This window comes from Gouania willdenowi, chromosome 24 (genome assembly GCF_900634775.1).
Source record: "Gouania willdenowi chromosome 24, fGouWil2.1, whole genome shotgun sequence".
Classification (NCBI taxonomy): domain Eukaryota; kingdom Metazoa; phylum Chordata; class Actinopteri; order Blenniiformes; family Gobiesocidae; genus Gouania; species Gouania willdenowi.
In genome coordinates this window covers 8,370,022-8,397,384 of record NC_041066.1, presented here as the reverse complement: position 1 = coordinate 8,397,384, position 27,363 = coordinate 8,370,022, and the positions used below count along the sequence as shown (strand labels likewise).

The window sequence follows — 27,363 nt, the reverse complement described above, 5'->3', positions numbered from 1 at the left end:
ATTGAGAACCAAATAATTGCAAAAAATAACAAAAAACACAAGAAAAAAAGGGTTCATATTAAATTATTTGGGTCTCAAATATGAATATTTTTTCTTGAAAATGTTTGTTTTTGATTGAAAAGTGTTTTTTTTTTTTTTTTTTACTGAAGTGAACTTTTTTTTGATTGAAAATCGTTTTTTGTTTTTTTTTTAAAAAAACTGAATAATAAAGACACAAATGTAGAGGCTCAGCAGGTGGAGGAGCCTGTGTTTGTGGGTGGAGGAGGGGGAGGGGGAGGGGAGGGGAGGGGGCGGTCTCTCTCCGGTTCCCTCTCTCGTCATTAAGCGCTCGTGCGCGGCCCCGCGCTCTGAATATTACAATTAACCTTGATGAGCGCGGAGCGGCTTCACCTATCAGTCGCAGGTGCGTGGGCTCGTGGACAACTGACGCATCTTTATGCTAAACACAGCAGAAAGTACAGCCTCATCCTGCTGGGAGCTCCACAGCTGATGCTCATACACACTCACTCACTCGCTGCACCGGACGGGATGCACGCTGCAGTCCACCCGGCTCTCCACCGCTCTCTGCTGGGTTGAACTGTAGTCATTCATTGGAATTTGACCGCTGTGTCATTGCTCAGCAGAAGGAGGGTGAAGTGTGTGTGTGTGTCTCCGCTCTGGACGGCCTGAGATGAGGACTGCATCCAGGCGGTGAAAAGGAACCGGGGCGGCGGGGATTTTTTTTTTTTTTTTTTTTTTGGCTCTCAAGGACGCAGCGAATCTGGGAATCATGGACCAGGACGAAACCGTGAGCTGTCGGTCCAAGAAGACCGTCGTGTCCAAGATATTTAAAGTTCGTAAGAGGAGGGAGATGCTGTTTGTCCAGGTGTGCTTTATCTGCAGTGTCCTCTTTGTGGCTTGGAGCATGTCGGCGCTGCTCACCAAAACAGGTGAGAGTGTGTGTGTGTGTGTCTCTCTCTCTCTCTCTGTGTGTGTGGAGATGTAAATCTGCAGGGAAATCATGCTTTACATATGTCATTAAAATCCCATCAATGTCAAGGGCATTGCCAACAGAAGCACGCGCACAGGTGAAGAGTGCAAGTGAGCGTTTGTGGGGAATTACGCACACACATACACACTATTGGAAAACAAAGTCTGCTGCACATGTTACCACGCGATCCAAACCGTGCGTGCGTGCGTGTGTGTGTGACCGTGGATGCCGCAGTGTGGCTCAATTGAGACCTGATCTGTGCACGGACCAGGTGAGCTGAGCACATCGGCTCCAGTGTATATAGTCTCTGCTTTCATGGACCACTGCACCCACTGAATCACCATCATCACCATCATCATCATCATGCTCCCAGGGTTCCGCAGGCATCAAAGGGAAGCGATCAGTCAGTGGATGCTGATGGTGAGGCATGAGGGTGGAGGAGAGGAGTGAAATATTCATCATCACAGAGATGGAGCATGCATGAGGCGTGCAGCACCACCACCCCCCTCCACTCAAAACGACACACCCATCCCATGCACGAATGCATGTCAAAAGTCGTGCAAACGCTGTCACGCACAGCATCCCACACTGTGTGCCTGGTTATGTAACCATCGGGGCAACCTTGACATTTTGCTGGTGAGGAATGATATGTGACACAGCACTACGGGATCATAGGTTAACCACACACAACACATCTGAGCTGTGTGAAGCACATGCAGGGAGCAGTAGTAGTAATAGTAGGATGGAGCCATGGTGGTTTTAGGAAGAGGTCAAGGTGTTTCTACTCTAAGGGCCTCTAACACTGGGGTCCAGGGCCACGCTGTGGTATTGACTCAGTATCCATTCAGCTCCCAAGGCTGGACAGCAGACGGATATCAACACGACTACCCCTGCCAGACTGTATATCCCTGACGGGCGTATTGGGAGTTTTATTAAATACATTTATAACAACAAGAGGCTTAAAAGATTATTATGGAATGATATGATTCCACGACAAATCTCCCAACTCTAAAGTGTAGCTCTGGAAGCATGTACGGTAGCCCCCCCCCCACCCCAGCCCCCCTCTTCGCTCACTAATGGCTTGTCTTTTTCCTTCTATGTAATCAGATTTGCCGTGACCTGTACAGTGATTGTCATGTGAAACAAGGAGGTGTCTTTCTTGGGAAGTCTTCCACCAGCTGACCTCAGTGATGATAGCGTTGGGTCTTTGGAGATGACATAAGTGGAAAGATCTGAAGTTCCCTCTGAAGCTTGAGAGCCACATCTATAGGCACAGCAAATCCATCCCATTGAATCACTGCAGCCCTCGTGCTTTTCTATCATCATGACTTGATCAAAGATTTGTCATGTCAGCGTGGGGAGGAAAATGTCCCTTGCTATAGCTACTCACGATTGATGGTATAGGCTACTATGGGGGAGGTACTGATGATGGACCGAGTGGTCCAGACGGATGGGATTTGTGCTACTGCTGGGTTACATCTCCATGAAGATGGATGGGGGGGGGGCACATGCTGTCATGCATGCTGATTAGGCTGTGGACATATGTTAGGGCTGCCACTGGGAGATTACAGGTGTTAAGGTGGTGTGTGGCCTGGTTGACTTCTTGCAGGTAACTTCTCATTAAGTAGATTTGGGATGGTTTTGATTATATTTCCAAGTTTCCCAAGATGCATTTCGATTCAAACCTAAGACAAAAACCAAAAGCACACGGATGCAAAATATCTCCGTTGATTAATTTGCCACCTTTGAAAGTTCTGAAAGCATTTTAAGCTAAAAGTCATTAAGTAGAATATCAACATGTGGTCATTTGATCCACAAAACGTGTATATACATTTCATTCTGATATTTTCGAGATTCTGGACATTCCATTTTGCTCTCCATTATGCTACTGACGAAACTTCCGGTAACTTCAAAACAAGAGCCCAACTTAGAAACGCGTTACAAACTAATGAAGACGAGAAGAAATGCTTTTGTTTTGAAATAACGAATGTTTGATCTTTCACTTGAAGCCGGTTCCAGGGCGATTTTACATTACACTCGCAATGCGTCATGGGGCGGTTGAGTATACTTCAAAACTGTCCTGATACAGTAAACATTCAGGTATTTCTCGAGTCCTCAATTTTTTCATGCTATCTAGTGCGAGTGCACTAAATACTAATTTATGTTTCTGAAATAGATTAGATACTTAATCGATCAAGACTAAGGTTCTCCATCCTAAATCTAGATAAGATGATTTCATCAATAACTCTATGATGTGGTAGCTCTGGATGCAAGATTTTCACAAAACAAAAACAGTTTCATGACAAAGAAACATTGAACACTTTATTGATATGCAACACTTGAAACTCAAAACTAAGAGGAGAATTGACATGCTGCTTTATAAAAAGGTTCAAGGTTTTGCCTAGTCTTGATCTTCATATCAGAAACCAGGCCAATGGCAATATATCTTGAGACGGAAAAATATTGGTACCATTACAAAAATTCACAAGAAGATGAACTTCAATCACACTTTTAGTATTTGAACAACACATTTTAAATCTGTGCATCAGCAGAAAAGAAATGAATAGAAATGACTAATCATCAGTAAGGAGCAGAAAGGAAAGCTGTCCTTATTTGACACCAATTTCATTCAAATCCTACACCTTACTGTCAAATAATGTAGAGTAATTTAGACACTGTTCCTGATCGATGTGGTGTCATTGTAATGCTAGTTTTTAAAAATGAAATGTCCCATGATACTGAGCATGACTGTACAGTACCTCAGTAAAAGTAGCGTTCTGATCATTATTCTGCTTGTTCAGTCGAGGAAACTGGACTTAAACTTTTTTTTGTTGTTTAACCTCTCGTCCAAGAGGTTTCTTCAGTTCTGAAACTGAATAGTTGCGCGTCTGAGATTTACGTGTGCGAGACACAATCTTCTATAACCCAATCATCTCTTCACTCCCCACATGATTTAACAATCTACCTGATTAAACTGATACTAGGGATCCTTTACAATGCTAGTGAACCACACACAAGTTAAACAAGGCTAATAGCTCAGATAATCCCAGGCTATGAACTTCAAAACTGAAGAAGCATCTTAGGTGAGACATAAAACACCTTCAGGCCAAACTTCTAATCCAGTTGCCTCGACTAAAGCTACCAGAGTCAACATGACCTGGGCGACTGAGAACCTCCAAACACTAGTGTTGCTGACTAAATATTCTGTTTGAGCAATATCACTTGTTTAAGCCTTTTCTAAGATTCCATACAACAAATAAGTAAAAAAGTATGTATGATTCATGGCGATTTCGCCTCAGGTCGATATCAGCCGATACACAAGGATACAATATCGGTATCGTAAGTGAAGGTATATTGGGACACCCCTAATTCTTAGATCTCTGAAAAGCATTTCAAACAGTCAACCACAATGTTTTCTTAAAGCTCTCTATTTACTAAGGTTGAACTATTAACTTTAATCACATCGATATTAAGGTTTTCACTACTGCGATAACGTAACCCCAGACGCTCAGGTTTTTTCTTCCGTCTCCATCATTTGAGTGGTACATACAGTATGTTCACCAATCAGAAATGCGAAGACGCGCCTTCCTGGACTGCTGGCTAATCAGAGATAGTTACAGGACACAAGGTTGTATGCACTACATCGACCAATTGAAACGGAATCTACCGTTGAATGCGGAAATGGATAGAATCGGGTTGAAACGCCGTCACTGTGAGGAAAACGTGTTTTTTTTTTTTTTTTATGGGGAAATGTTTCAGGGACCGCTGGTGCACCGCCTGCCACCCATACCGTCCTGGCCTCTTCAAACACAAACTATTTGCGTTACTGTTTTAAAAACAAAAAGTTGCTATATGTCAAAGAATTCAGATTTTTTAGATGTGTCGTTGTGAGGTGCTTCATTAAATAAACAGATGTCGACAAAGTCTTCACTCCTGGATATAATGTACACTCTTGCCTTTGACCACAATTAATTTAAAGTAGTGTTTGTATCGCCACCTTAAAAATGCCAACTTTTCATCAGACTGCTCCACGCTCACCATCTCTGCTGCTTCATCAAATCTGTAGTGGTTGTGTGTGTGTGTGGTGCGTGTGCTGTGTAAAAACACTGGCTCTGATTGGCTACCATGAAACATGACGCCGCCTTAGCCAATCATAATCGCGCACCTCATTTTTAACCCACCTCCTCGTGCTGGCACATGTGTAAAAACACTGGCTCTGATTGGCTACCATGAAACATGATGCCGCCTTAGCCAATCATAATCGCTCACCTTGTTTATACCCCACCTCCTCACTATAGCTGCGTATGAAGCCAGGGGTGCATAGCAATCAGTGCATGTAGCGCACCGCATTTAATGTTCAGTAATGTTAACGGCGTAAAAAGTAATTAGTTAGATTACCCCATTACTGAAAAAAAAAACCGTTACCTAACGCCGGTCCACTGTAATTCAGAATGTATGCCAATGACTTTCAGCAGTGGTAGGACGTCATCTTGCAAATATGTGATTTTTGCTTACTACATCGTGGTGATGTATCAAATCCTGAGTCTAGAATAATCTGAGTGATTGATTTCATGTACCAGCATTTCAGCATTTTACATGAAACCAGTGACACCAGCAGCTGATCGAAGCTGCAGTGCAATCGGCATCTTTAAAGACAAATATTTAAAAAGCATTTCAAAGTCTCAGCTTTGCCGTCACTATGTCAGGGTCTTGTCATTATATCACACATTTTTCGACATTATTTTTGAATACAGAATCAAATAGGCTTCAATCTGAATCTTTACAATGCATTGTTTTCATGCTTTTTCGGAATAAGAAAGTGAATGGAAGGGTATGTAAAATTTAAAAACAATAGCAGTGTGTTTATCAGATGTACCTAAAAGTGTTCTTGGTGAATGGTGTCCATTTAAATGTGGACTCTCAAAACCAGCATGAATTTAAGTGAGTCGGTTGGGACAAACCAAAGCCTTTGTTTCATTGACTGTTCATTGAGATTCACCAACAGATTCCCATCAGTTTTTTAACGTGGATGCTTGGCAGCAAATGCACATTATTCTTATCAACATGTGCTAGCCCACAAGCTGTCATCTCGTTGGTTTCCTTCCTGAAGTCAATGCAGATTCAGTGCTGTGAGACAAAAGACGTTATCGCTCAGGTCAAGTGACACCATCCATTAGTGCCAGTTCAAATTAAATCTGATGACCTGTTTCGCCTGCTTTAACTTTTGGGGCCAGAAAAAACCCTACATTTCCAGCATGCAATTTTAGTGTGAATAAGATTGAGATTAAGATTTGTGTTTTAGAGCATTAACACCGTTCATAATTGTAGTCGCCAAAACAAAGTTGCCTTTGAGTCATCCTCATAGATTTACGCTGGGCAGCAACTGATTGCAAGCATAGTCGGAATATAATTAACCACAGAGGAGAGCCGAGGTGATGGAGGAGAGACATGAAGCAGGTCGGAGTGATGACTGGAGGGTTTGATCTGTATGAAGCAGAGACCAGTGGGAAGCAGCTGCACTCACCTTGTGGACAATCTGTTTCCCTCGTCCCTGCTGATCTTCAGGAAAACATTTAATGAAGGTTGCCAGAAAAGAAATATGAAAAATTAAGCATGAAAACTTGATCCTATCAACATCACAACTGAGGAAATCCTACTAACAATTTTTTGCAGAAAGTTCCAGTCCTATCCCAGATTGCCTCAGCTGCAAAAAAAAGGCCAATAGTCCTAAAGGTGGTGCTACAGCAAGCCTCTACAGTTCAGAAATGTGAAAATTCACAACAAATCAATTACGAGCTTGAAATTTGTGACTTTCAACAAAATTTAGCCCCAATACTTAGGTTTGTTCTAACCTATCGCAAGTTATACAATCTTATTTAAAAAAATAGTATAAAGCCTATCTCCACCCACAACACCAAACTTGCTACAATACAATCTTCAGACTGTCCTTTACAAACTATTCACACAGATTCTTTATTTATGTGTTCCTAATGCTTCCTTGCCTGGTTAAATCATTAAAATATACATTAAAAAAGTGTTACCAAATACTTGTCAATTCTTGCTAAATACATTTTCAATGTTTTTTTTGAATGACTCAATTTTGTAGTCATGGTAAATGACATCAGTGATTCTCAATTGGTGGGTAGGGACCCAAAAGTGGGTCGCGGACCTCTACTGGGTGGGTTGCGGACAGCTGGTCAAACATAAATAAATACATAAGGTCTCTCACATTGGACTTGTCTTTTCAATAAACTTTTATTTTGAAAGGCATGCTGTGGAATGCATGTTGCATAGGGAAATATATAGATTTATGTTTAAAAAACAATTATATACATGTGTTTTTAAGAGCTATTTTTGAAAAACTAAATTTGGTTGGTAGAATCCTAAAAAATAAGTGTGTTGTGAATTAATGACTGTGGCAAAATGTGGGTCCCAGTGTGAAACCAGTTGAGAACCCCTGGTCTAGATATCAGAATTTCATTCCAAAAACTTGATTTTTTTTTTTTTTCTTTCTCCACAGCACTTTTGCTAACAATTGAAGTCGATGCAAAAATGGCAATTTTTAAACATCAGTTTTTCCTCTTAAAGAGCCATTAAATCTTTGTTAAAAACAAGTGACCAACATCATAGTTTTTGTCTTGACTTAATTTTTGACGTTGGTCTTGCCTGGCCCTGACTATTGCTGCACAGTAACCAGAATTCAATAAAGATCAAACAGTTCAGGCTAAAATACCCCAGGATAGAAAACCTTGTCGTGAAGATTAAAAGATCAATTTATTTAGTTGAAAGAGGTGTGAAAAAGGCAAAGTGTGTCAGTTGGTAAGACGCCAAATAAAAACGTTAAGACAGAAAGACGTTAAGTTGATGATGTATCAAGTTGTTGAAGCCAACAACAAGGCTTTGTGGGCTTTGTGTTTATCAAAACAGCAGTTAAAGCTGACAAAACCCCATTACTGTGTTTGCAGCACGAAAGAGCCTGAAATAATGAAATAATCACTATTTTTTTTTTTATCCACAATCTTTCCTGAGATGTTTTTTCCACATTCAGTGTCTGCATAAATTTCACACCATGCAACAGTATGGTTTAAACATTTAATGCTTTAATTATAGTTTATCCTTTGAAATGGAGTCTTTTGTCTTAATTCTCTTTCTTTGTCATTTCTAGGAAAGTTGAGTCAATGAAAACTGAGATCATGAGATGTAATTCACATAGTCTGATGCATTCACAAACACTCAAGTCATGTGAATTCACTGCTGCCTTTCACAATAATTGTACAATCCATTACTTTGAGCTATGGTCTAATAATAAACCTGTAGTATAGAAAAAGCACATCATGTGTCCCCAGGGTATTCTCAAGTGGTCGGAACACAACTGTTATTGTACACTCGCTACGTCTCAGATTTCTATGAATAAGTTTAATTGTTTGATGTCTCTCTTTTTTTTTTTGGTCTTCATTACAGAGGCTTAAGAGCAGTTTAATAAAAAAAAAAAAAAAAAAAAGCAGCCGGATAAATGTCACATCTCGGTAAATGAAAACGTTTAAGGGATTAAATAAATGGTACCTTTTTTGGATTACTGCCCTGCAGTTGTGGATGTTTAAGGTCAGAAAACGACAGCCATGTTAGTTGAGAGAGAGATGTGCAAAATGGAGTTTGAACATTGAATTTTTTTTTTTTGCAGGAAAAAAAAAAACCCCTGGTTGATGCATTTCGGTCAAATTTTGCTAATATTCTTTTCCAGGCCATGGGATGACGGTGGAGGCCAGTCCGGACCTGGAACGCTGGGGGCGGAGGCTAATGGCGTCGCTACCAGAAAACTCCACTGAGAAGAATTGTTCAGAACCAGGTACTCTACCCTGAGATGATGCTTTTATGGTTTTATACCATGACGGGAATCACTGTTAGCTAATACATTGGCTACAATAAAACTACTCAGGATGTCTTATTCAGCCTCCTACTAAAAATACACTTTGAGCACCACACAGACATGACCTTTTTTCTGCTTCTGGCCCAGTTTTATTTAACACGTGTGACCTTACATCGGATATTTCAAAGCGACTGCATTAGTTGGGTGTAACAAGTCTTTACTGATGGAACTATTTTTTAAAAATAAAATATTTTATCTAAAAACCCATGCAAGCATTGAAACTGGTAATATATGCTATATACAAGAAGGCACAGTGCAAGTTCCAGAAAGTGATGGAGACAACGCACATCATGTTTACATCTTCACATAAGGGTTCACATTGTAAAGGTCTCATATACCAAACACAGATGACGGAAAAAATAGACCCCTTAGATGACTCCAGATGCTTAACTCAAATATTGATACAGACATCTGCTGTACATCGCACGCTGCTTGTGATATCACCTTTTATCTCTGAACTCTGTGTGTTGAAGTGTCCTTGGGCAAAATGCTGAACCCTCTAAGTCCTAGGTTCCCAAAGTGGGGTATGCAAATTGTCATGGGGGTAAAAATGAAACACTAGTGCAACAACGTTGGAAACTAGAATATACATCAACCAGCAGTCAGGCACCTCCATGCAGAGACCCCTCATGCAGCCTCAGACAGAGAAACAATCTCATCAAAAAAAGCACAAATATGAAATTCAGCCAAATGTTGCAGAGTTATGTGCATCCTCTCAACCTCACCCTTCTCATTAAAGTTGTAGGGAGTTGTATTTCACAGTTTCATGGTGATACATATATGTATTACTGGTATATGTTATATCAACAAATGTTTGGTAGATTCATTTTCCAAAAAAAGAGATTATTTTTCCACTGAAAATGCCAGTAGGATAAATAATTAAATGAAGCGAACAATTGATAATTCTGAATAAGAGGTTTTCTTGTACCCTTGCAGATTACTATTCTTTTATTATTATTATTATTATTATTATTATTATTATTATATATTACTCTTTAACAGGATAGGTAAAATTAAGGGACACATTTCACTGTAGGGCTACATTGTATATGATATATTGTGTTTGAGTAGGGGTACATGGCTTCAAGTTAAATGTCTAAAAGGGTACGGGACTGTGGAAAGTTTGGGAAGCACTGCTGTAAGTTTCTCCTAATGGACAGTTAACACCCAAGCAGTTCTACTACTATTTGCTGATATTTATGGAATGTCGTATAAGCATAAAATTGCTATCATTGATATCAAGCATAGTTTAGCTCTATTAGTGCTCAAATGTATTATACATGTACTCGATTTTGGTCGACTAGTTTCTCCTGAACAAATTTGTATTTTTTGACGATGAGCTGTTGTAATTGGCACTATATAAATAAATGTTGAAATAGTGCGCGGATACATTTTACTAGTGAAGCAAATGGTGTCACTCGTACTAATAAGCCTTAAATACTACAAAGGTGGAGGGGAAAAGTAAATTTAGGCTCGTCATTGGCTTTCAAAAATATTACAACTAACCAGGGTGCTGGATTTGGTTATTATCCCTTCTTTATTTGCATTAGGTCTTCTAGTGAATGGTGTGGCTTTACTGGTACTACTAGAAGACTTAAAACAATCCACGAGTGAGATTTGAAGTGTACTACAGCAATAGTAAATAAGCTTTACACTGGGAATTTTTTTTTTTTGTAAAATCACGATCACCATTTTATCACAATTTTTTTTTTTTTTATTCAAATCACTTGGACTATTTTTAAAGTACTTTATCAATAAGACAAACTACTGAAAATCATTGTCTTAAATGGGAAAAAAGGAATAAAAGATTATTTAGGACAAGGTCATTTTCAAATAATTTTTAAAATTGTATGTAAGCAATTCATCAGACTGGTTCCAAGTACAATTAACATCAAACAAAAGGGCTAACATGTTCTTTTAGTCACACAATCTTTTTACTTTGTTTAACTAAAGTGGTGTAGCATTAGCAACACTTTTAACAAGGCAGCAGATCAGTCTAGGCACTCATAAGGCACTCAGGTTAATAAAGTCCTACTTTAAGCAGTGTTTGAACGCCTCATTTCACACAATTTGGACAATCATGACCTTTACAAGCGTACTTCTGCGCTGTTTAAGCGCTTAATATTTCTTTGGTGTCTCAAACGCTGACATGCTGACTATCAAATGGTCTGATTTGGCAGAGAAAAAAACTTTTGGATGTGCTGTGTATGGACCACAGACATATGACGTAGACACGGCACCGCAAGGGTTAGAATGTGCACTACAAACGGTTCTACGATCTCCGTAATTTGGGAGATCGTCATCATGTTGTGACCACCTGGAGCTGTATGACACGGCTTTTATAACCAGGACCGGACTAGGAAGGATTTGGCGTGAAGGAGAATCAGCGAGGAGGTGGCGGTAGCAGGTAAAAGTTCTCTCTGTAGCACTGAGCTAGGATAGCATTAGCCGCTAATCACACCGGCTTTTTTCACTGGTGGTTTGTTTATGAGAGGAGAAAAAGGAGCACAGCTCCTCACTTCAGCAGGCAGTGAAACTCACCGAGTTGAATGTGTCGCTAGTGGGCGGGGCTTTGCTTCAAAAACGCATATGAAGCGAATGGGGGCATTTTTTGATTCTGCGTTCTCTGAAGTGCTGTATGTTTGCAAGTTTTCTTCCCAACAAAACCCACAATGTCGACATCTGTCTGAGAAAAGTGTATAAAGTGTGTGGGGAGGGGTTTCACACCCTCAAAACATGTATAATAATTGTAAAAAATAAATCTGACTACTTCGCGGATTTTGCCTATTGCGCGTTATTTTTAGAACGTAACCCCCCGCGATAAACGAGGGATTACTGTACTAGTGGAGCTTAACTATGGTTGATATCTAATTTATGCTTGAATAGCTTTCCATCGATATTGTAAATAACTTTGAGTTCTTCATTGGTTATTAATGGACTGCTGCGGATGATTTATGAAGTTTGCCAATGCACATAATGGGTGCAAAAGTGATGGTGATTACATGTTTAAATTGCGTTTGTACGCTGTGGTGTGCATGTTTTTATGCACAAAAATATTTAGCAAATTTGTCTACTCCACTCCAAATTAAGACCTAGATAATGTGGATTAACTATTCAAAGATTTATCCTTTTGTTTGAGAAACATTTGTACGTTGCTGTTAAAGCTGCTATCCGGAGTTACTGAGAGGACGCCTTGATGTCCCGCCCTCAACAGCTCTACTTCCTCCCCTGCCTCTGCCAATGTACCAGAAGCTACACCTCTACGTTTGTGCATGTGTATTGCAAAACATAACAAAGTCGCATAACTACAAAAACTACACATTTATTGTTAGAGTGCCATAAATTTTGATTAAAACATGTTTATTACCTGTTCATGAGAAATGTCGCCAAATCGTGGTCCATTTGGAATCCTTTTAAAAGCAGCAAGTCCCTCCCCCTTTGAAAAGCAGCTCTGAGATAAATCATGTTGCGGTTACAAAGATGTTATCCACAAGTTTTGTACGCAGACTTTTCTTTTTTAGTAGAAGCTTTATATGTTGGCAAACGTGGAATGAGTAACTGGAGTTTCGGTGCTCACCTCCATGACGCTATGCTGCTCAGTGATACCTGTTTGCTGTGCGACGGTGCATGTGCATTCACTTTGATTGACAGTGGTCCGCTCCAGGAAGTCGAAGCCTATTGGCTTGTATACAGGTACATTCATTTATATGAATGACCACCAGCAGTAGACCATAGTAAAAGACTAGTTAGATATTTTTTTGGATTTCAGAAAAATGACACAAACATAGATTTCTCTGAATCTCCAGATATCTGCTTTAATGTAGATTTTGTTGGTCTTTTTTTTTTTTTTTAGATCCCTGGTGTTGTAATAAGCATTGAAAAGGCTAATAAAGGGGTTGAATATTGATTAGCTTACAGCATCCTTGGTACACTTTAATCAGTTATGCTGGACTGTGTGCTGACATCCTCACTGACACTGCTGACTCGCTGCAAAAAAAAAAAGCATCAGGGCTGTGTGGGTTTTTGTGTATTTCTGTGAAATAATGGCTTCACACAGTGTTGGGAATTGTGAGATGCATCCCTGCAGTCGTTTGTTTTTCTATTTGCATGTCATTTGAATAACCTCAGATTCTCCCTTCTACGAACACGACATCACATGAGGTCCTGGAGATCTGACGTGTCTCAGTGGTTGAATAATGACATCAGTGATGCAAGTTTAGCCTATGCATTTTATATTGTTAAGCACTTTGAGACGAAAGTTGAACTGAATTGAATATTTGACCAGATATGATGCATATCAACAAAACTCCGGATATGCATCAGAAAAGTTCGTATTCTCAACAGAATCAAAAACCGGATATTTAGGGATTCTGGGTATTTTCACCGTGAGGACATTTCCGGAACACATATATGACAAAATCTAAATACTGTTAGTATCCTAATACAATATACTGTCTTAATGAAGAATATTGGGACCGTATTTGACCAGATATGGGGCATATCAAAAAAACTCCGGATATGCATCGGAAATGTCCATATTCTCAACAGAATCAAAAACCGGATATTTAGGGATTCTGGGTATTTTCAGCCTGAGGACATTTCCGGAATACATATATGACAAAATCTAAATACTGTTTGTATCCTAATACAATATACTGTCTTCATGAAGAATATTGGGTCCGTATTTGACCAGATATGGGGCATATCAAAAAAACTCCGGATATGCATCGGAAATGTTCGTATTCTCGACAGAATCAAAAACCGGATATTCTCGATTCTTGCTCTTTTTGCGCAGTGTTTGACCATATCTTATTAAATTATATGCTCATTTGTGCTGATGCAGCTCTCTGTGCAAAGTTAAGGTGCTACACTAAGGCATATGGGCGTCTTTTGTTGATGCAGGAGGCGCGTTTGTGATTTTACTTTTAGATTTTGCATGTGGTTTTGGGTTACTTGCGAGTCTCAAAGGAAAGATTAGTAATTTTTTTTTTTTTTTTTTTTTTTTTTTAAATGATAACTTCTTTAAATACATTTTTCAGCAATAAAACTCTCAACCACTACATTTGACATTTTGTACATTTTCTACTGAGAGCGCTCTCCTCTTATCCCACAAGGAATCAGTGTTGTCAGGGTAAGCTGATCACATGGGTCTGGGGTCTTTGGGGTCTTGGTTCTTTCCTAATCCTCTCACAGTTCCTGACTGTGGACCACCACCACAGCTGACTAGTCTCAGCAGTTTAACCCACTCTCTGTGTCATGGGAAATTCCAGTTGTAGTTATGGTAGAGGTGTGTCCCAGAGTGCTCCTGAAGATCAGGTCAGTGCCAACAGGTTTATCAGGGGGTACTCGGGTACATTTGGACTTAACCTGGTTACTGGGCTTTAGAGTAAAAGTAGTAAAGTATATCACAGGGTTATCATACAGCAGGACAGTGTAGGGCAAGCACAAACCATCACTATGATCAGTTTAATCATTTATTTGGGAGAAAAAAAAACAATAGTTGGTTTTAAAAGGAGCATTATTTCAAAAGATAACATCACACACTATTATTTTTCATTGTGATAAACAACTTGCATGTGTGGTCTGTCAATACCAGGTGCTGTATCAATGCTGAGTGTGTTCTAACCCAGACCTTCACCTAAACAAGCCACACTACAGAACTCACTCACACGTGCTGTCCCTGACAGAAGAAAAAGCCAAAAGTGGAACATAGTGTGCAGCTGTTTGTTAATAATTTTGCCTGTGTGGCATTTTGCATATGAAAATGTAGCTTGAATTGTCTTCCTGTTAAGACGTTGAGTTAAAAATACCAAGATTTTTATTGTATATTGTTATTTTAATGATATAAATATAAAAATATTGAGATTTTTGGTCCAAATCACCCAAACCGAGTAATGACTGTGGTATGATTTAGTTCCTCATAGTCTGGATGAACTCCATAAAACACACTTCTTTTTTTCTTAAATTACTAATTTTTAGTAAAAGCAAATAACAAAACAATGTCCTGGCTAATAAGCCATGCACTCTCTCAATAAAACAAGAAAACCAAACTTACTTAACTTTTTCTTTGCTTGCAACGTTTAAGAAGTAACAAAGCTTGGATTGTAAAAAAAAAAAAAAAAAAAAATTGAATTCTTTTCATTTGAATATGCTTTTCAACAAGTTTAAAGCATTACATTCCAAACTGAAAGACTCTGCTATTTCAAACTTCACAATGTGTTACAAGACTAAATGATCCATCAAGTTATCATTAAAATAACACAACCTTTTAATCTAAAAAGTTTATCACTGTGGTAAATTTTATCACCAGCAGTAAAAACTTTCTTCCAGGTGTAACTTTACGGGATTGTCACGTCACCGTCACATTTTGAATGTTTTGTGTTAAAGACGTAAATGAAATAAAATAGAATTAATCATAAAAATGCCCAACACAAAAGAATCAAACTCTAGTCCCTTCATTCAGCCACAAATGTGAGCTATATTAGAAGCTTTAGGCCTAGATTTAGATCTAGATAGATTTTTTATTTTTACAAGTGTAATTCTAATTCTAAATTTCAGAGTTTCTGTCAGACTTTTAGTTTAATCTAGTGATCTGTCCCTTTTCTATTCTTTGATAGAAGTGTTTTACCTTCTCATAACGCGACTGAACTTTACATGTACAGTTGTAGTTTAGAAGTCAACCATCATTGATCGTAACCCCTTTAAGGTCTTCCTTTTCTGAAGCAAACAAGCATCAGTTAAAACTGAATGTCACTTCCTAATCCCATCTGATTCCTTTCATTGGACTCATGCTTTTTACCTCCTGACTCCAATTTGTTGAGTTTAAGGCTCAAATGGAGTCTGAGGGCTTTTTTTGTGGCTATTTCAGCCCATATTAAATCCAGATTTACCTCATCTGTAGCAGTCTTCCTGGAAATATTGGAAATACATATTTTATTTTTGCTGTTTAAGGAAGCTGAATTCATTTCAAACTCGCTGATACTTACTTGAAAATATGAGCCTTGACATTTGAGGGACGTAAGGCTGTCATATAACTGAAAATAACTGTCGTTAGCATTTATATATTTGTTTTTAAACAATGATTGATTATATATGAAAGTAATGATACAATCTACATCCATTTATGCATATATTCATAGCAGTCATCTGATCTAAAGGCTGCTCTTAAAGGCTCACTCTTTATGCTGAGTATGATGATCGTTTTTAACGAGTTGACAGTTTCTGGGCTTGATTGCTCCTGCCTGACTTTGGCGTCCGTCCTCTCCTCATGATTTCAGTCGTCAGCGAGGGAGTCCTCTGTTTTTTTTAGTTTTTTTTTTTTAGGTGTGCTGATGACATTGTGCTGAGAGTTAATATAAATAATAAGCACCACTTTTATTGGCTGTAAGACTAAAGTTTGAGTTCCTGCTTGATTAAAAAAAATGCACGTTTTCAATCTACAAAGAGTGAAATCTTTCCCCTAAATGCCTGGTTCAACCTCTGGCTACCCTTGAGTTCATAATTACTCAGGCCTTGATTAAAAACCTTTATGAAGATAAGCAAATGCTTTTATTTTAGAAAAAAGTTAAAGAACTTAAATAAAACCCAAAGTCATTGGCACAGTGTGTTTTGCAGGATGAAAATTTAGAGTTGTATGTTAGGCTGCGGCTTACGTAGTGTAACTGAATATTTGATTACTCTCCCACGTATGTGTCTGCTCCCTGTGTGGCATCGATGTTTGCTAATGGTAGAGCAGATACAGTTTGAGATCAGGGCAGAGCACCGTGGCTAATGCGTGTGTAGGAGGAATAATTTGCCCCTTTCAATCAGGCTACTAATGCTATTTATTGAAAACTCACGCCTGAGTCGTGTAATTGTCCTGTGAGAGCAGATAAAATGTCAAATTAAACAACAAAGCAAACATTTAGCACGGTTGGTATTGTGCTCAAATTAATCTAATGGAATTTGATTATTGTTAAAAACGGGGTAGTAATCTGTGCACGTGAAGGAGTCACTGTCAGTTCAGGCCAAATAAAGGAGCCAGCACCACTACACAGACAGACGTGTTTGCCAACACTGTAAAGATGATTATTGTATGATTTTTGTCCTAGATTTCAGGAAGTAAATGCACATGGCAGTTGTATAGTGAGTGTCAGTGGTAAAAAGCAGATTCATCATTGCCAGGGAAAACTATTCCAAATGAGGACAATGTAGAATATGTAATGAAAAGTGACCTCTCTTTACCTCTCGCTTGCATGCCTACGCCTGAACAATGCAGCAGAGCAGGAGCACAAGCACCTGCATCAAGCGTTTTCCTGCACCTCCCCTTTTCCATTTCTTTCTGTTCTGCACACTGCGTCTAACTCTGGGAGGCTATGACAAATCTGGCCCCTTTATGCCATTTTTGCCATAATATGCTAATAATTTGATTTCAAAGTGGATGTATGTTGGATTTTTTTTTACCTGCAGCTAAAATGACCTGATTTGATTCCAAAGCATCCACGTGAGGAAGGCAAAATAACTGTTTCAGTTAAAGAAAGAATATTTGCAACACTTTTTTATTTTTAACATAAAGCATTTCAAAAGACTGATCATGTATTTATCATATAGGATGAAGTTGATGTAATACTTTTTGGTATAGGGACGGGTGCAGACTGACTCATGTCAGAGGTGTGTCCAGTTTTACCTGATGGAGACACCAGGAGCTCATGTTCTTCCACTATATCAGAGATGGGCAACTTTTATCACAGCAGGTGCCACAAAAATGTGATAGTTTCTGATCCAAGGGCCACATTATCAACATTCATGTCAGCATTTAGAATAATGACCAATCTGGACACTGATGCAGGAAATAACAAAGGCTTGTATGTTGCAGTCATTTTGTATATATTTTCCTCATTTTGTGTGTTGTCATTTGATGTATTTTTCATCTTTTTTGTGGGTTTCTGTCTTCATGTTGGGAATTTTTGGAGTGTTTTTGTGCAATGTGGTAAACATGTACTAAACTAAAAGCACATTTGAAGTGGTTCTTGCATGCCAGTTGCAGCTCCTTTTACAGGCCCTAAATGCTGACCAAATATGACAGCTGATTAGCTGTACCCTGTGAGATTTTGGACAATGCATTGAAATATTTATTGACATTCACATTTTCAATGTTTGTATTTAGCCTTGAGCTTTTTTCACACCATAACAAAAAGTCAGATTACATGACCATAAAGATAAATTGACAATAAAGGAATACATTAAGTTACTATAGTAGGGCCTCAGTTTCAAACGTTTATTTATTTCTGCGTAATTTCTGCATCACTTTAAAACTTTTCTGTTTCATCATAAATGTAGCTCCACTTAGAGTCTGAGACTTTTTTTTTTTTATTTATTTTGAATTTAATTCATTGGTGTTATTTTATTTAAAAAAAAAAATAAATAAAATAAATTAAGTTCTAATTGTGCAAGATTTAGTTTCTTCCTTTTTTAGTTTATACATGAGATGTTTACTGTATGGAAGGAAACCGTGACAAGATTTATTACCAGAAATTAACATGGGGGGTGAAAGTAACTAGTAACTTTGAGTACTAATTTTTACTTGTACTTGTGTATCAACAGGACTTCTACTTGAGTAGGATATACTGTATCAGTACTTGTAACACCTCTGCCTATATGATGTATTAAGGTCTTATACTTTCTGTTCTGCCTATGGATCACACTTCCTACCACTTTCTGTATTTACTGCAGAATGTCCCGTAAATCAGTTGTTTTCATGGCTCCAGAGCTGCATGGCATCCTGAGGGAGATGTTTACCTATGACTGTTGTGCACAGCTGAATGTGTGCATGTGTCTCACAGCAGCGTCCCTGTTTTGCTTATTGAATCAGGGGCATTCTGGTCCACCGACTGACTCCCTCTCACATGTAGGCACATTAGAGCTGAAGGGAAGTCATGCTTAAAACAGACGTGCATATGTGATGAATGTGTTGATGCAGGTGAAATCGCATGCGTTTAAGTGCTTACAGGAGCATGTGGTGGAGCATGTGAGAGTGTTGACTTTAAAAAGGTCCTGTTCGTGTTCGTGTTCGTGTGTTCGTGTGTTCGTGTGTTCGTGTGTTGTGTGTTTGTGTGTGTGTGTGTGTGTGTGTGTGTGTGTGTGTGTGTGTGTGTGTGTGTGTGTGTGTGTGTGTGTGTGTGTGTGTGTGTGTGTGTGTGTGTGTGTGTGTGTGTGTGTGTGTGTGTGTGTGTGTGTGTGTGTGTGTGTGTGTGTGTGTGTGCGCGCTTAAAGTCATAACTGAGCTTTTCACTCTATAATGCCTTTGCAGTGTTTACATGAATGACTTTCAGTCTCAGCAGAGTCATGCAGTCCACTGATGTCTGCTGGAGCAAGCTATTTATCTAATCGGCTAATAATGACCCAGAGGACTCCCCCAGCTATGAAGAGTGTCCTGACTGCTACACTTCATGACCTGGCAGGTCCATGTCTTGGTGCTTGAAGCTGCATCACTAGCTGCCAAAACATGCTCACTTCATGTCTTTGTGCAGTTGGGTCGTCATCACAGCTGTTTTGCTTTATTCATTTAAATGTTCACCTGCACTACTCATCAATGCACTACTGCACTATTATCTTATTATTATTGTATTTTTATTTTATTTTGTTATTATTATTATTATTATTATTATTATTATTATTATTATTATTATCTTATTTTATTTAGTTTGCACATATTATTCTAACTACTCTTATACGTATATATTTATATTTATGTTTATACTTATTTTTTTTATTTATTTTTCTTTATTCTAGTTGATTATTTAATGTTATTTAATGTTACACTATCTGAGCGAGCACAGGTCACCAAGACAAATTCCTCGTGTGTATTCATACTCTTGGTCAATAAAGTTGATTCTGATTCTGATTTGGAGTAATTTTAGTGCCACAGTCACTGCAGCTGATTTCCTGGCTGTAAACGAGCGTGATCGTGCCTCATCCTCTGTTAGACAACACAGGGATCCTGATGCTGAGCTCTTTTACGTAAGACAACCATGATATCTGCAGCACTAGCGGACTGTGGAGTGATGGCTGTGCTGATGCGTCCAACCACTGTGTTCAAGCTTTAATACAGGGATACAATTAAGATTATCTGAGGATTATTTTTTAAAGGCAGATCTGTGGTTAGAGAAACCCTGTATGATTTTTTTTTTTTTCTTTTTTTTTTTAAATCCAGGGTTCTCGCTGTGAGCGCTATTATCATCATCATTATTCCATAACAAACAACTAGAGTTGTGCTCCTCAAGATGGAAATACATAATTTCTGTGTTTCCTGAAGACATTGCAACCGTGACTTCATATTCAATCAACAATAAATTCCAGTCCGGCTGTAAACAAGAGGCTTCCTCATTCCAAGGTGTGATCAGCTTTTCCTTTAGGCATGATTTCAAACCTTTTGTCATTTCATTGGGGTTTTTATAACTTTTCCTATTTTCAGCTGAGAAAAACAACTCCCTTGAGAGTTCAGAGTCTAAAACCAAACACTGCTATGAGGTGATGACACAAGTGCATGAAACACTTTTTGATGGATGAACGCTTCTTATTTTGTTTTTGTGAACTTGATGAATCAGGTGCAGGATTGTGATCACAACATTTTCCTAATAGTAAAGGATTAGGGATTAGCTGTGATCTCTTGACAATGTTCACTTTGTGTTTTATGAGCAGTGCTTTGTCTGTGATATCTGACAAATGTTCTGTATATTCGCGATGAGGGGCGGGGCTTTGCTGCCCTTTGAGGCCATAGCACTGGACATTAGAAAGGTGTTATGGTGATAATGGATTACAGCTGTGCGGTCAGGGGAGATGAGTGAGAAACGGCCTCAAGATGAGCGAAAAATGTGTCAAACGCAACATTTTAATCTGGTGAATGAATTTGCACAGGAAATATTCCAGGGAGGGAACGCATTAATCAGAAGTACAAAACATGTTTCAGATGCTATTTACTGAATGCTCTAATTTTTTGCTTGTTGGTAGATATTTAAACCCTTAAAAACAGCAACTTTGACACATGCTTCTACTTTAAAGTGAAAATGCAGGCTTTCCACATTTCATTACAGGAAAATAAAACAATAATGATAAAATATATATATTTCCAATCAATTAAGTCACCCAAATCGCTTAGTTTGCATATTTCCTGCTGTGGTTCGTAGGTTAATCAGCCTCATTTCCCGCAATTATTGAAGTTTTGATTTGATTACAAACCAAATTTTGATTATTAATGATTCTCATTTTAATTTTGAGTTTAACATCTGTCAGCTGCTGAATTATTTGACTTCGCTTTTGAGTAACACCTCAATGCACCTTCAATTATTTTATGTTAGGAGTGGGCCCGGGCAGTATATTGAGATTCAATATAGAAAATTACAATATCGTCTATTACAATATTTTTATAGCTTTTTTTTGGTATTAAAATACTTAGATTAGGAGTCACCGCTTTTGCTACTTTGTAGCACAGCATGAAAAGCCCATTTAGATGGATTGCTGAGTGCATCCTAACATAGACCTTCCACTAAAGAAGCCACACTGCAGAATTCACTCTCACGCTATGCCAAAATATGATATACAGTATTTGTTTGTTAATAAATGTGCCTGTTTGGTGTTTAGCATGAGCAAATTTAATACAGAGTTTACTTTCTGGTAAAACTGAAAAATATGGAGATTAATATTGTCACCGTCACCATTTTGAAAAAACATATTGAGATGGGTTTTGCTTCATATCGCCCAACACTAGTTAAGACTCCTATCCTATCCCCTATCTGTCCTTAATTTATCCCTTATCCTTGATATTTATTATTATTGTTTTTCTACCAAGTCAAATTCCTTGTACTGTTTTAAACTGTACTTGGCAAATAAAAACCTGATTTCTGATTCTAAAAAAGATGGTTAGCACATCTGATGAATTGGCAGGTTTATTTACCTCCTGGCTGCTCTAAAAAGACCCCCCAAAACCCAACCAATCCTCTAGTATTACATGTGATCTTTTGGTAGAGCTTTCAATTGAAATTCACTACAGGTGACCTTGGATAATTATAGCTGCATTGTTTGTGCACTAAATTAGTATTTCAAAGGTTTAACAGCATAATTTATTCATTTAAATCTCAAAGTCCAGGACAAGGAAATGGATGTCACAGTAAACAAGGTGACCTTACGTTAGATTTCTACAGGCCATACAATCACGGATATTGATGTTTTCTTTTTTAAGGATCTCAGAACTGTTGCAGCCTTACACGTATTAGATGTGCAGTGTACTTGAGTTAGGTTGAAAAGATGAACAAAAGTGTTAGCCCTGATTTTTGTGCATGAGCTGCTCAGTCAGGTGTCCAGAGGATTTATTTATAGATCTGGATCTCATCTTCTAAAGAGGGCTTTTTTTTTTTTTTTTTTTTTCCCATCATCTCCTGTCTGCTGCGCCAATCTTGTCGTCCCGAGTTCCTCTGCCCGCTTTTTAAATAAGAGTCCTCTGTCAGGGCATGAGAACATGGTGGGATGTTAATCTGTTTCTATTCCTTTACATACTGTAACTGACTGTCTGTCACTTACCTGATAAACAAACATGATGCCATGATGTGCCTTGGGAATAAGACAGTCCTGCAGATGTGATGTGTTCACTGTTCTGCTGAAACACCTCGAGTCCTCCCACATCTGTGCACGTTCCACTCACCGAGCGTTGTTGTGAGATCATTGTGCTCATTGTGTCGATCAACCTGCCCACTAACCACTGCTCCAGCTGCAGTTCACACCTGCGTATGGAGTCCTCCAGGCTGCAAACATCCATCACGTACAATCTTCTCTCCAAGCAGTTCTCAGCGTGCAATGTTTCTCCTCCCAGTTACTTTTCACAAGTGGAAAGTAAATCAGTGTCAGATTATTAAAGTTTATCACTTCAATGTAAAAAAAATCCTCATGGTTGTTATTTTTAAAGTTAATAAGAAATTATTTGTGTTCTGCAGTTGATAACAAAATGTTCTCCCCTTAAAATCAGATGTTATTTTAACATTTATAAAGAACTCCACAGAGCCTCAATTGTTGTTCTGTCCCAACACCCAGTCAGATCTTTCTTTAACTGTTGGTGTGAGATCAAACACTAGGCCCTCTTCCATCCTTTATACCTGCTATATTTTGCATCGCTGCTACTTGCTAAGGTCTGTGCAGAAGTATTGACTCTAAGCTGAGAACGACATGAAATCAAAGGTGTACTGTTTAAAGCAGGTGTGTCAAACTAAATGCGTACTAGTTCAATATCAAGTTGGCCACAGATTATAGGTGGGAAAATGAGAAATTTCCCTAGTTTGCTAGCCTGGAACAATTCCAGACTGAGCCCCTGTACCAGCGACTGAAATGAAGCAAACTCCCGGTTCTTCCCTGCGCCATCTTGTTTGTAGTTTTTGTTCTTGATAGCAGCAACTTCCGGCATCACCGGTGACATTTCGTGCACATGACTAAAAGAGACAAACCTGATTTGTCGGTTCCATTTGAGATTGAACAGAAATTGCTGCAGACGGGAGGGTTTACCAAACTGAGATCTAGCTGTAATACAGATGGACTTCTGTCTGGAGTTTTAGACCACTAGTTTGCACTTCCACGTATAAATGCAATACCCGCATATCCAAGCAATAGATAACAGATAGCAGTCTTTGCAGGATCTTCACTTCCAAATACATTTTTTGTGTAATTTTTTTGGAGAAAGTGCAGGATTTTTTTATTTCTTTGTGAATTAAAATCACTGCAGTCGTCAATATCCCTTTAAAGCAGATGAGAATGTCCAATGCTGAAAGGCTCTGTTGAACGATGCATGATGTTATTCACACGTGGATAAATGTTGAAGCATCAGAAAGTTGAAGAAAGCGGAAAAACTTTTTTGATGCATGAATTATGAAGTTGGAGTCGAACATATTTTATTTACTTGTCTATTAGGCCGTGGGGAAAAAATCATATATTTTTCTGAAATGTCATATGTCAAAGTTCTTTCTAGTGAACTATATTCTATAAAATAGTCTGAAAAAAAAAAATATATATATATATATATTTCTAATTATGAGTATCTGGAAATATATTTCTTGAAACACACTGTAACACAATCTCACACATTTGAATGTATTGTATCATAATGCATTTAATGAAATAAATATTACTTTTGCTTGTGATTCCCAGACTGAGCACTGAATAACAAAATCTGGCTGGGTGGAGCAGTGGAGAACCATTTAGAGGCTGAGATAAAATTTGACATTAGAAAACATTCTATTTAGGACAAAATTACATTTTGAATTTTAAAAACCTTGGTCAATAGTATTGAAAAGCAACAAACAAATGCAAAAAATAAATCAATCCTCAAATTACCATTTGCGAGCTCCTACAAATGCTATATATAGGTCATAATGTAAATCATCAGCCATTAAAGATAAAATAAGTTAGAATCTTTTCATATATTTCAGAGCTTTTTCTTCAGAACATTGCTTCTGCTTAAAGCTGCTTTACTTTTAAATGGATCAATGGCAAAAATAGGTGCAGCCTTTATTTAACCTTTTCAAGATGAGCCTTTTGGTTTTTGATAAATCAGCAGTATGTAAATGTCACTGGAGGATCAGTGTGTTGGTTTGGCCTCACGTCCATCCTGCTCTGCCCCGTCCTTGTGTGGGAATTGTTGTTGGAAGCGTGTCCGTGTCAGCTTTGACCTCTAACGTGAGGAGACACTGTGGAGTGGTGCCACTGCTGTCGGTTCGGGTGTTTACAGGGACTGAGAGGTGACCCTGTGTGTCTGTCACTGCTCTGCTGTCCTCCTGCACTTTAAACACCTTTTTAGTAACAGCCTATTTTTACTTTCTCCTTCAGCAAGAGTGAATCCCACACACTGAGTGATCAGTGTAACCCCAGAAGTCCAACGGCTTCAGTGTTTTAGCCTAATTATTGATTCATGGAAGAAAGACGGTGGATGGAAGAAATTCTACACCTGATTCGTGCTCAGTGTTTCTTATGGGGTGCAAAAAAACAAACGTGATTATTTTTTTTTTGTTATGTTACTTATGACCAGATTTACAGGAGTGTTAGTGAAATTTGAGATTCTTTTTATCGTATAAATATGTCAATGTTGAATGTAAATGTTAGATTTAAATAGAAATGTTAAATCCAAATCTAAATGTTAAATTGCTTCGGTTGGTTGTAAGTCATGTATACATTATGTTTGTGTATATACTATGTCCATGTCTGTATCTTTTATTGTCATTGTCTTAAAGGACTACGGATTGAAAAGAACTCATGGCTAAATCTGGCACATTTACACAAATGATTGTACTGGTTTTCATTAATGTGCACTGTCCTCTCCAAATAAACAAATAAATTAAAGTAAGTAAATTTAAATCTAAATGCTAAATCTAAACTTTTAGCATGCGCAACTTTACAACTGGCGCCCAATTAGTAGTTTTTCAGACGTTTAACCTCTTGCAGTCATGATGTATAGTTCCAGGGATGTTTGTCGGAGGGAGTTTTAAATGTCTGTATTGGCATTGGTTTGTTTTCATTCACCAGCACCGCTGACAAATCCTGTAATTGATTGAGATTTTGCTTGAGGCTGTCAGCTTTGGAAAACGTTTCATTCAGTGCATAAACCTGTCAGAATGAAGATGAACTAAAGCCTCCTGATGTAGTCGTTACTGCTGTAAGATCTCAATGTCAGCCAGGTGTGTGTCAGCCTGTCATTATACACACGCATATGTTTATTTTGTGATAATTATTCTGATCCTTAGTGTAATCGGATGCATTTACAGCATCAGGAAGTGCTGCATCCCTCTTTCTTTAAGCTCCACAGCCTGGCATGGTTCAGGTTCCCTTTATCTTGCTCTTGTGAATGTATGTCAGGTGACAGGGTGACGATGGGCGGCATGTGATGTAGCTAAGTGGGATTCAGGAGGCTTGCAGTTGAAGTGGTTCAGAGAAGAGATGCACATTGTTTCAAAGCGAAAGAAATCCTGAGCAGGCGAGTCAGTCCTGAGAGAACATCGCCGCTGGTCATAAACACACAACAGGCTACTGTTAATGCACAAACACTGTTTGACTCCAAAAAGATGCATCTTTTTTTTAATGATGCAAACTGAATGAATCGGTACAATTCAATAAAAACATTTGTTTTTGTGCTACTACATCAGATTGATACACGTTCCTGATCTGATGGCATAATTTTTATTAAACTGAGTTAACAAAAAGTATTTCCCTATTGATAACCCTAAAATAACCAAAAAACAGGCATGCGCCCCCAATTTGTCGTGATCGTGAAAAACGGAATTCACGTTCTGAAACGCTCCTGCATTCCAAAAGCCCATCTGAAGCACAAATGTTAAATTAATAACAGTAGTTGACTTTATTAGGCCTATTTAGTGTGTTCGGTCTGATGTCGGGAAGTTTCATAGCCAGTAAAGTCATCTAAATGGGGAAAGATGATGAAATGGAACTAAACCGAAATGAGTAAAATGATGCGGAAACCCTATAACGGATTTTGGGATAATTGGAGGCACTACACGTTCATTTCCTCATCAGATGCACTATAGTCACAAGACTATCTGTACACAGTATTTTGGTTTTTGAAAAAGTTAACAGAAAATGGAAAAAAATTTGGATTAATTGTCTAAGTTTTGGTATGATCCAATGTGTAGTGGGATGATTGCATGTTTCTTTACAGGGTTTCTGCAAGTTTTCCATTCATATTATCCATGCACTTTAATATTTATATAAAGTATTTATTGACAGTTTGAGGATTGACTGTACTTGATTGGTTACATTTATGTAGTTTCTAAGTAAGCCCAGGATTGCAGGGTATGCACGGGTAGAATTGGTGTACCACAGGGCTCTGCTCTGGGACCTCTGCTTTTCTTGTTTTTATTGTTGCTTGTGTGCTATATCATTTTAGATTCAGGTTTATTCATTTATTTCCTGAGGTTTAAGGCAGTCGGCTGGATTATTTTCATTAAACTGTTAATACTTGCTTACATACCCCATTTGTCACCCCGTATGGTTTCTTGCTAATACAGCCCTTCTGCTTTAGCAATAGGTACAGTATGATCCAGAAATCTGCCACTTACTGGATATTACTCATTTTCTACATGTTTGTTGAGATTGATTTGCTTTATTTTAGTAAATCAGTTTTTTATTTCTTCAGATGATCTTAACCTTTTCTATTTAGCCTAGCATAAATATTAACTCTGCCATGGGATGGGCTGTACCGTATATATGAAGATGTTGTACCATGTGTTGAATAATTTGCTGTTGAATGCGTTTATCTGATGAAAAACAAAGATGATTTGTAATATCTGGAGTCATTTTTGGCCCATCTGTGTTTGAGGTGAAATAACAGCTGTTAGCAAGGTAAGAATCTGAGCGTCGACTTGTTGGAAGTGTTTAAATAATGTTAGTTTCTGTAAAGATGAGCCATGTAATGCTGCTGGCGTGTTTAGGACTAAACGTT

At 38.3% G+C, this 27,363-nt stretch overlaps 1 protein-coding gene across 3 annotated transcripts in view; it reads left to right on the top strand.

Annotated features, from left to right (window-relative positions):
• Window positions 1-371: 371 nt before the first annotated feature.
• slc24a4b (solute carrier family 24 member 4b) overlaps window positions 372-27,363 on the top strand; it is a 52,100-nt gene continuing 25,108 nt past the window's right edge. For all 3 annotated transcript variants that reach the window (XM_028439779.1, XM_028439778.1, XM_028439777.1), the window contains exons 1-2: window positions 372-929; window positions 8,712-8,816. In XM_028439779.1, coding sequence (XP_028295580.1) covers window positions 770-929; window positions 8,712-8,816 — 265 coding nt within the window. In that variant the 5' untranslated portion in view covers window positions 372-769. The remainder of the gene's footprint in view (window positions 930-8,711; window positions 8,817-27,363) is intronic.